The 10,887-nt window shown below is 33.7% G+C and overlaps 1 protein-coding gene across 1 annotated transcript; it reads left to right on the plus strand.

Moving 5' to 3' along the window:
- The first annotated feature begins 656 nt into the window (after positions 1 to 656).
- LOC139899715 (receptor-like protein EIX1) lies at positions 657 to 5,842 on the plus strand. The gene is made up of 4 exons (XM_071882558.1): positions 657 to 1,646; positions 1,864 to 2,314; positions 3,813 to 5,700; positions 5,818 to 5,842. Exons 1-4 carry the CDS (start codon positions 657 to 659, stop codon positions 5,840 to 5,842), a joined length of 3,354 nt encoding a protein of 1,117 aa, XP_071738659.1.
- Positions 5,843 to 10,887: the final 5,045 nt, after the last annotated feature.

Below are 10,887 nucleotides of genomic sequence, written 5' to 3' on the forward strand. Positions count from 1 at the left end.
TTAGTCCCGGATCGGGTCGGTAAAACCTTCCCTTTGACCTCAATGGAGCCTATTTCAATCCATGTTTAATTTGGTCATTCAGAAGCCAGGTTCGAACCCTGGACCTCTTACCCGGCGAGGGTGTTAAACACCACCGCGATACCACTCAGGCAAATGCCTCGGTGGTATAGTGTTGAAAGCTTAATGTGTAAAATTAAGCCAAATGGTTGAAATGGTTAAATAATCTAAATAAATATTTTTTTTGTTACCTTAAAATTGATGATTGGATGGAAATTATAAAAACAAAAAAGGTTTAAATGAGAAAAACTTTTGAGGAATATCCTTTAAACCCAAGCAGGGGTTAGAAGACTTGTTGACGTATCTTAAACAACTCTAAACACTTTTTTGTAATTATATGTGGAAAATTATATGAAAACAACATTTGTGAAAACAACTCTAAACGCTTTTTGTAATTACATGTGGAAAATTAAGTACCTCTCTAGTCAAGTCTTTCTGTTTGAAATTAAATAGGCAACCTTCAACAATAAGCATTTGATCTCTATACATTGTCTTACAATTTGGTTAATGTTCGAAATTTTCTGGCTTTTATCAACCCCGAGGCGGTGAGTTAATCTCTTCGGTTTTGTATTTATAATTGATTATATGTACATGATATAATGCATGATGCTGTTTATTGGTTGCTATGCATACTGTTATTTGTTAGTGATGTCGATCATAGTCTCGGGCTCACTGAAGATTCCAATATGACGGTTACAGGGTCATGTATTGAGAAGGAGAGACAAGCTCTACTGATATTTAAATCAGACTTAAAAGTCATGAATGATTGGAGAAATGAAGAAGGAAAGATGGATTGTTGCAAATGGCCAGGTGTGTATTGTGACACCGACACTGGTCACGTAACCGAACTGCGTCTTTCTATTTATCCCAATTTGGTAGGTAAAATTAATCGGTCAGTAAAGCTGTTAAAGCAGTTACAAACTCTTGATTTATCAGGAATTGATTTTCAGTCCAATCAAATACCAAACTTTTTAGGTTCCCTTACCACTTACAGCATTTGCATTTGTCTAATGCTAATCTCAGTGGACCTATTCCTTATAAGCTTGGAAATCTCTCCAATTTGTCTATTCTTGGTCTCAGTGGTAATTCGTTTGGGGGGATCTATTCCACATGAGATTGGGAGTCTCTCCAACTTGTCTGATCTTAATCTCAGTAATAATTCTTTGGTGGGGTCTATTCCATGGTCATGGTTGAGTAGCATGTCCCTACGATATATAGACCTCTCTAGTAATCAGTTAAGTGGTGATTTACCCAACAGTGTGGGTCAACTTTCAAATCTTACTTCTCTCGATGTTTCATCAGTATGGTCATCGTTGAGTAGCTTGTCGCTTGCTCACAATTCTCTCAGTGGAAGCATTTCTGACTTCACAGGATGCCAATCCCTAGAAAAGTTAGACCTCTCTGATAATCGGTTGAGTGGTGATTTACCCAACAGTTTGGGTCAACTTTCAAATCTTGAATATCTCGATGTTTCATCCAACTCCCTTCATGGTGTCATATCGGACCTTCACTTTATAAATCTCTCCTCCTTAACCTATTTGGACATGTCTTTCAATTCTTTGGCATTTGAATTGAACTCCCTTTTCAGAGTTCAATAATATGATATGATGCATGTTGTTGTTGTGTATTGGCTTCTATGTGTACTATTATTTATTAGTGATGCTGATCATACTCTCGGGCTCAATGAAGATGCCAACATGACGGTTACAGGGTCGTCATGCATTGACAAGGAGAGACAAGCTCTGCTGATGTTTAAAGAAGATTTAAAAGACATAATTGACACTCTAAATGATTGGAGTAATGAAGAAGGAAAGAGGGATTGTTGCAAATGGTCGTTTGTCAGCTGTAACAACCTCATTGGTGTTAAAGCAGTTACAAACCCTTGATTTATCTGGAATTGATTTTCAGTCCAATCATATACCAAACTTTTTGGGTTCCCTTACCAACTTAGAGTATTTGGTTATGTCTAATGCTAATCTCACTGAACCTATTCCTTATCAGCTTGGAAATCTATCCAACTTGATTGAATTAAATCTCAAAGGTAATTCTTTGGTGGGATCTATTCCTCATGAGCTTGGAAACCTCTCCAACTTGACTTATCTTGATCTCAGTGATAATTTACTGTGGGGATCAATTCCTTTTTCCTTTGGAGCTTTAACTTCTCTCACCTATTTATACCTCTCAAATAATAAACTAGTAGGTGTTATTCCTCAACAGCTTGGAAATCTCTCCAACTTGGAATCACTTGATCTCAGAAGTAATTCTTTGGAGAGAAAATTGGATAAATGGTCCCTGTGGTTTACATGAAATGGGGTAAATGGTCCCTGATGTTCATTTTCGGGGTTCGTGGTCTTTGTGGTTTACATGGTCGGGGTGAATGGTCCCAAATTCTGACGGCCGTTTATTTCTTCCGTCAAGTGGAAACACGTGACAAACATGTGATGGGTAAAATCGTCATTTTTCATTCTTCTTTTAAGAGAAAATTGGACCATTGGTCCCTGTGGTTTACATGAAATGGGGTATTTGGTCCTGAACTTCATTTTCAACATCATCTTCAATTTCTAACATCGTCATTTATAAATTCATTTAGGCTATCATCATTTAGATGCTATAAATTCCAACGGAGCTTGTATTCATGATCAGTAACGAAAATCGAACACTTGACGATCTTCAGTTACTATTAACAGTTTCAATTTCATCAATTTCCAGATCGTGTTCATTGTTAACCGAAAAGTTGAACTACGTTAGTGCACGGAACGATTCAGAAACATATAGCAAAAAGTAATAATGCATATTTGTTCGTTATGTATTCGTACCCCTTTCTGCAAAATATGAAGATCTAATTCGTAGTCTCGAACTCTAATTTTCGAGTCAAACTTCGCTTCAAAAAGTCAACATATTTGAGTTTGGATCAAATTCGAAATGTAGTTGTTGTTTTTGGCCATGCGCATGATAGACGAAGATCTGAAATGTGGTTTAAAACGGTTTTCATGAAGAAAACTATACCTAAAACATGCTAAATTGAAAAATCCATCTACAACTTGAAGTTCATGAAGACGACACTGTTCACCGACGTATCTGTTAATTTGAAGGTGTTTTGGCAAATGATTACTCATAAGAGATGTTTGTCACTGGTTATGGAGTCTATTTCAATAGATTAAAAGCTTCAATTCACATTAATATAATTTTTGGCGAAAATTCACGATGAACAGATCAAAAAATTTCAAGTCGTAATACTCGTGCACTTGATGAATTGATAAAAGATGATGAATTTGTTGATGATTGAAGTTGTAATTAAAATCTTGTGCTGATAAACTTGTTTATTGTCGAAGATCCAAACGCAACGGCCGTCTTCCAAATCAAAAGAAAAAGGGGGAAGAAAGATGGAGTGTAAGGGGATTCAGCGAGTAAGCTTGGTTGGCCTCTGTGATGGGTTAGATCAGGCGGGCTAGAACCAGAACGATGATATGGATTTAATAAGTGGGTTTTAAAAGAGAAAAGAAAATAAAAAGGAAAAAGAAAAGAGAAAATTGGATAAATGGTCCCTGTGGTTTACGTGAAATGGGATAAATGGTCCCTGATGTTTAAACGGATGATTTTACCCATCACGTGTTTGGCACGTGCTTACACTTGACGGATGAAATAAACGTCCGTTAGAAATTGGGACCATTTACACAGGCTATGTAAACCACAAGGACCACGAACCTCGAAAATGAACATCAGGGACCATTTACCCCATTTCATGTAAACCACAGGGACCATTTATCCAATTTTCTCTTCTTTGGAGGGATGTATTCCTTTTTCCTTTGGAGCTTCAACTTCTCTCACCGATTTAGACCTCTCAGGAAACCTATTTAAGGGGTCTTTGCCTAATTTCGCTGGATTGCCATCATCCTTGAGAGACTTGTCACTTGCTCACAATTCCTTCAATGGAACCATTCCTGATAACTTCACAGGATGGGAGTCCCTAATAGAGTTAGACCTCTCTGGTAATCAGTTGAGTGGTGATTTATCCTACAGTGTCGGTCAACTTTCAAATCTTTATATTCTCAATGTTTCCAACAACTATCTTCATGGTGTGATATCCGACCCTCACTTTATAGATCTCTCCTCCTTATACGTTTTAGACATGTCTTTCAATTCATTTTCCTTTAATTTCAGCTCCCATTTTAGATTTCCTTTTCAATTACAGACCATAAATTTGCAATCCTGCAATCTGGGACCTAGTTTCCCAGTGTGGCTTAAATCTCAAATAATGTTCGAAGATCTTGATATTTCTAGTAATGGAATATCTGGCGTTGTCCCTGGGTGGTTCTGGAACCTACCAATTAGATTAAAATCTTTGAAACTGTCTTCAAATGAATTTACGGGTACGCCACCAGGTATAACAATTAACTTTGACGAGTATCCTGGATTGGATTTGAGTAACAACCGTTTTGAAGGAAACCTCTCTTTCTTATGTCATATTGATGGGGAAATAACTTTGATTGACCTCTCTAACAACTCGTTTTCAGGGAGCCTTCCTGATTGTTGGTCGCAATTCACACATCTGGTAGTTTTTAATTTGTCATACAACAATTTATCCGGGAATATTCCTTTGTCTTTTGGATTCTTGAATCAGCTAGAGGCATTGTATTTGCGTAAAAATGCTTTTGTTGGTGAATTGCACATATCATTGAGCAACTGTACAAATCTTAGGTTTATGGATGTCGGGGAAAACAAGTTATGTGGCAAGATACCTTTGTGGATAGGGGAAAGACTTTCAGGGTTATATGGTCTTGTTTTACGATCAAATATGTTCAGCGGTAGTCTGCCACGCCAAATATGTTGGTTGTCCAATCTTCGTATCCTTGACTTGTCTAAGAATAAATTGGCGGGTAATCTTCCTAGTTGCTTTGGTAACTTTTCATCTATGACAAATAGGTATGAAGATGATGTTAGGACTCGTCATTCTTCTCAAATGTATGGTCGTTTTATTTTTAAATCTAATAGATCATTTGAACCTGAAGAGTTCATTGACAATGCATTAGTTGCATGGAAAGGAACATACAGATCATTTGGAAGAAGTAATCTCGATCTATTGAATATCATTGATCTTTCAACAAATAGCTTATCCGGGGAGCTTCCCTCTGAGATCACTCTTCTTGTTGAATTAGTCTCCTTAAATATCTCCATCAACAAACTGCATGGTGAACTCCCAAAAGATATTGGTAACTTGACATCTCTTGATTTTCTTGACTTGTCGAGAAATCAGTTTTCTGGAAAGATTCCTTCAAGTTTGTCACAGTTGAACGGTTTAGGTGTTCTTGACCTCTCATACAATAATTTGTCAGGTAAAATACCATCTGCTCCTCAACTCCAACGCTTTGATTCATCCTCGTATGAAGGTAACCCACTACTTTATGGACCTCCGCTCACACCAATATATGGGCCTACACCTGCTACTCCCATTGATGAGGAGGATGATGACTTTTTCAAATCATATTACACGGGTATGGGTGCTAGATTTGCAGTGGGATTTTGGGGAATTTGTAGTGTTATATTTTTCAACCGTAGATGTAGACATTTACTTTTTGCTTCATTGAGTCTCGCGATGGATTGGATATACGTAACAGTAGTTGTGCTCTTTCGAAAGGTCAAAAGGTAAATATTGCATTTGTTTTGTATTCATCTCTTCCGTGTAGAAATATAGCATCTATTCTTCTTTACTGCAGTACTATTGTTACAATACAATTATAGATGGATTGTTTGATATTACAGGTTTTGGGCACACCTACATTTATAAGTAGGTCGATCATCTATATAATTGATCTATACAGAAGTCCTTTGCGTATTGTAGCATAACGATATTGTCTACTGGTATGTAAAGACAGGAATGTATTTAAGTTTTCGGTTTCATAGTTCGTGTTTACTACAGTATGAAAGTTTGAAAACTTAGTTTTATAAAATCAATGTTGGCTGCTATTCTAGGTTTTGAGTTTCTATAATATATTAAGGTTTCCCTTTAAGATAGGGGTGTTCATCGGTTCGGTTTTCGGTTTTTTGGTTTTTTCGGTTTTGAAATTCTAAAAATTAAAACCAAAAACCAAACCGAAACCAAATTCAAATATCAAAACCAAAACCAAAACAGAACCGGAAACCAAATATGAATTCGGTTTGGTTTCGGTTAAAACCAAATTAACTTCCACATCGACTTTTTTTTTTTTACTTTTTTCTCACGATATAAATAAACATTATATTATTAACTTTGTAAGTATCATACTAAAATAATATATATAATCGAACATATATACAAATTTTAGAAAATAAAATAAGCTTATATAATAAATACATTTTATATTCAAAAATAAATAAAACCAATACCAATAACAAAAGTTTTTTTTAGACATAGTGTATACTTTCTATAATAAACTGTTGTAAAGCAGTGTATATAAATTTGATTGATTCAACGTGCACACACACATAAATTGAACTGAATAGCAAATCGACTTGAAATGATTACAATTTTAAAAATGTGGAGTTAAAAGGAAAATTATGAAATTAAAGATTAAAATAGGATTTCAATCTAAGTAAACCGAATTTGACTTGAAGAGTTAAAACTTAAAATATCTATTCAAAATTGTTTCTCGTAGATATATACAATAATATAAATAACTTAAAATATTTATTTAATATTGTATAAATTGAATTCGGTTTTATGTTCGGTTTTCGGTTAACCAAATTAAAAAATTTCAAAACCGAAAACCAAACCGAAAAACCAAATTAAAATTCGGTTTCGGTTTTTCTCGATTCGAAAACCATTTTTCAAATTCGGTTTGGTTTTTTTCGATTTGGTTTCAATTCGATATTCGGTTTAAATGGTTTCAAACCAAATGGTGCACACCCCTACTTTAAGATGTAAATTTGTTCACAAACTAATAAAAATTTGGACCACTTGAGTTTGTAAAACTAAGTGTAATCACTAACAAAATCGTTCAACTACGATTCGGATTTGAAGTGTTATCATCCTAAAAACTTGCACTATTATAGTTAGTTGTTTACAGAAAAAGGTAAAATAATACTATATGAAATATATCCCAAATTAAGCCTTTTTAATATAATTTGGTGTGCATTTGTTATTTGTATGAAGGACCACAACCCAAGAATGACCCAAAAGGTTGGATATATGCTCTGTTTTTGCTTCTTTTTCATTTATTTTAAGTTTGATTATAATTTGTTTATGCTTTTTTTTTATCTGCCTTTGCTTGTTGTTTATATTTTTTCAGTTTTTCTAAAGAAATGTTTTAGCTTTGATGGTTATATTGATTGATTTTAGGGTTTATTTGAATTACTCAGATGTGTTGTAGGCTTTTTTTTTTTTTAAAGAATGATAAAAACATTACAAAAGACAAAAGTAATATTTGAACATATATGATGAAGGTCAGTATAGCTTTTGGTTTCATCATTCTTTTATTATTCGATTTAATTCAATTCAATTGTAGGCTTATTCAGTTTGACCCGGAACCTAGGTTTTTACTGGGGTGGAGCTAGCATGTTTTCATAGCATGTTAAAGTTTTAAGCCATGTACCAAACTACGAGTATATATGTGGCGTTTCTTAGTGTTCAACTAAACCCACTTGCGTTGTTGTGGGCTCCTCCCCATGCTATTCACTACATTAAGTATTTTTATGACCTATATAAACTTACCTGTTTTGACCCGAATTGCTTTGACCAGTGAACAAACCAACCCACCCACTCGACCTACTGTTCCTAGACACATGGAACCAGAAGTGTATTTAAGTTGGTGCAGGATTACATGTTTATACATCATTGACCCATTTGCTTTGATATCTAGTTTGATTACTACTTTATGCAAGTTTGTAAGTTTGTTTTATGAACCAATGTTGTAAGTGTAGGAATGAGCTCTAATTTGATTTCAATTTTGAAAGTTTGTATGATTCAAGGGCGACCTCGCTGCCATCACGAGACGGATGGGAGTGGTCTAGTAGAATCAGTTATGAAGCCAAAAATTATACTACAATAATATTTTATTTCTTTACGTATGCTAATGATCAGTTCTATTGCTGACGATGAATTTCTTTTTTTTTTTTTGAAATGCGAGTTTATAAAGGAAGGTTTGTAAAAATAGAAATCTGGAAAAAAGTTTACAAAACTAGGATTTCTGAAGTTTGAAACTCCGGTTTCACTAAAATCGGAGTTTTAAACCTCGGTTTGTGTACTTTTTCACCGATACTTTTTGCCATGTGTACAGGGAATCCGGAGTTTCAAACTCCGGATTTACTTTTTTTCTTTTCTTTTTATGATATAAAACAATCCCTTTATGTTTAATCTTATCTAAAATATTGAATACAAAATATTCAATATTCAATATATCATTCATTATTCAATCTTATCTAAAATCTTCATGTTTATATGTTTTAAGTTGTCATATCGTTGCAGGTGTAGTTTAAAAGTCTTGTGGCTGTTATATAAAGAGAATAAAATTCAGGGGGCCAAAGTCTTTTCTTCAATTCAACGTGTATATTACTGTTTAATGATTATATTTTTAGTTTAACCAAGTTTGTATGTTATGTCAGTGAGAGCTAGTATTCTCTCTTGCAATAGAATTAGAGATGATGAAAAGAAAAAACCAACACATAAAAACATAAAGGGAATTGTTTTATATCATAAAAAGAAGAAAAAAAAAGTAAATCCGAAGTTTGAAACTCCGAATTCCCCGTACACATGGCAAAAAGTACCTGTTCAGGTCAAAAAGTACACAAACTGAGGTTTAAAACTCCGATTTTAGTGAAACCGGAGTTTCAAACACTCCAGAAATCCTAGTTTTGTAAACTTTTTTTTCCAGATTTCTATTTTTACAAACCCTCCTCCATAAACTCCCATTTAAAAAAACAAAAAAATTATGCTGACGATGCATTTCTTATGTTGCTGCTTCATATTTCTATTTCTATTAAGTATAAAAATATCATATTCGATTTTCTTCACTACAAATGTCATTGTTCACCGAGTTGCCCAACGAAGCACACCACCCGGGTTCAATCCTTGGCTATGTCAAATTGTTCAAAAAGGGAGTGTGACAAGAGGGTGCGCATAATGCGCAATTCACCCGGTACCAGGTCTCGCGCTCGGGGGCTTGATTACCCAAGGTTTTACCTTCTATGGGGGAGCCAATGTGCTCGTTCATAGGAGAGTTTCCTTGCTTACAAAAAAAAAAAAAAAATGTCATTGTTCCACCATTATACACAATAACTTGTTGATCGAACATATATATTATTTTTTTTATTTTTTTTTAATTTTTAAACGCATAATGAATAATGATAGGTTCTCCGACTTCAAACTGCGCTAACAATTAACTTATGCGGTCAAAACTAAAATACATTGCTTTGTACGATGACACATGTTGCATTTTTTTATGACATCGGTCATACTTTCAAAACTACATCTAAAAATAAAGTCTAGGTTATACAAAATGATTAAAAAGAATGTTTTACATAAATAATCAATAAACCTTTAATACTTCTTAAACTTGTAAATGACAGTCCCATTAGATGCTACTATACAAGGCCTTTTTCTCGAACAAATATCATTGATAGGAGTGTTGTGTACTATCCATTCATTTCTGTTGATTATTGTGAGGCAGATCCATAATCCAAACTGTTCCACTTGGTATGTTTATTAGTGAAAATCCAATCAAATTGACTTTGGTGTCAGGAAGGGTAATAACTGAATGATGAGGGACTGAAATTGAAAAATATCACAAACATTTGTGGCAGGAGCTAAAATAGAAGAAAGTAAAGCCTTATTCATCATCTTTATACGCTCATTTCATCACCAACACGGCAACACGTGAATGTAGCAAGTGTGTTTAAAAGATGAAGAAAAAAAGAAGAAAGTAGAGCTTAATTCATGAAATTTTGAACAATTGATACTGAAGGTTGATGCTAAAGAAGACAGATAACCCTTCAGCTATTGAAAATTCGCCAATAATAATAACTTGAGGTATGATTTCTAACCTAATTAATTATGAGTGTTGACTATTTCAGTCAAAGTTCATGGTTTATGTTTGATGATGAAATTGATGATTTATATGGTAGAACAAGTTAGCCCGAGGCTATACTCTCCTGATTTTATCGTCAAACAAGTAGGAATTATGTAAATAGTGTTGAAAACTTAAATGTGTAAAATTAAGCCACATGGTTGAAATGGCTAAATAATCTTTTTTTTTTTTGAAAAGCAATGGCTAAATAATCTAAATAAATATTTTTCTTTTGTTACTTTAAAATGATGATTGGATGGAAATTATAAAAAAAAAGGGCTAAAATTGAGAAAGATTTTTGAGCAAGATCCTTTAAACCTGCTTTTCTAAAGGAAAAGAAAAAGATCCTTTAAACCCAAAAAGGGGTTAAAAGACTTGTCGACTTACTAATTAGTCACGAATATGTAATTATAATTTAGCTATAAACAAATGCTATGTGATATTTGTGATAGAATACGATATTTCAAAATTAAATGTTATTATTATTCATTTAAGATATATTAAATTAAAATTAAAATTAGCTTTATAATAAAAATTCTTCTAAGAGATTAATAAGTTAATATAAGTACACACTTGTTAATCTTTGTTCAACTTGATTGTTATATATCAATTCTCTCATTATTCTCCAACATATTAAATCTGGAATTAGTTGTTACTATTCAATAAGCACTTAATGGTATTTTAACACTAAAACTTTTAGACTTTATATATTTTTGCTTCTTTCTTATGATTGGAAGATCGTGTGTAGATCGTTTGGTGTCATAATGTTGTATTATATGTTCGTAGCAAATGC

The sequence above is a fragment of the Rutidosis leptorrhynchoides genome, chromosome 3, assembly GCF_046630445.1.
Source record: "Rutidosis leptorrhynchoides isolate AG116_Rl617_1_P2 chromosome 3, CSIRO_AGI_Rlap_v1, whole genome shotgun sequence".
NCBI lineage: Eukaryota > Viridiplantae > Streptophyta > Magnoliopsida > Asterales > Asteraceae > Rutidosis > Rutidosis leptorrhynchoides.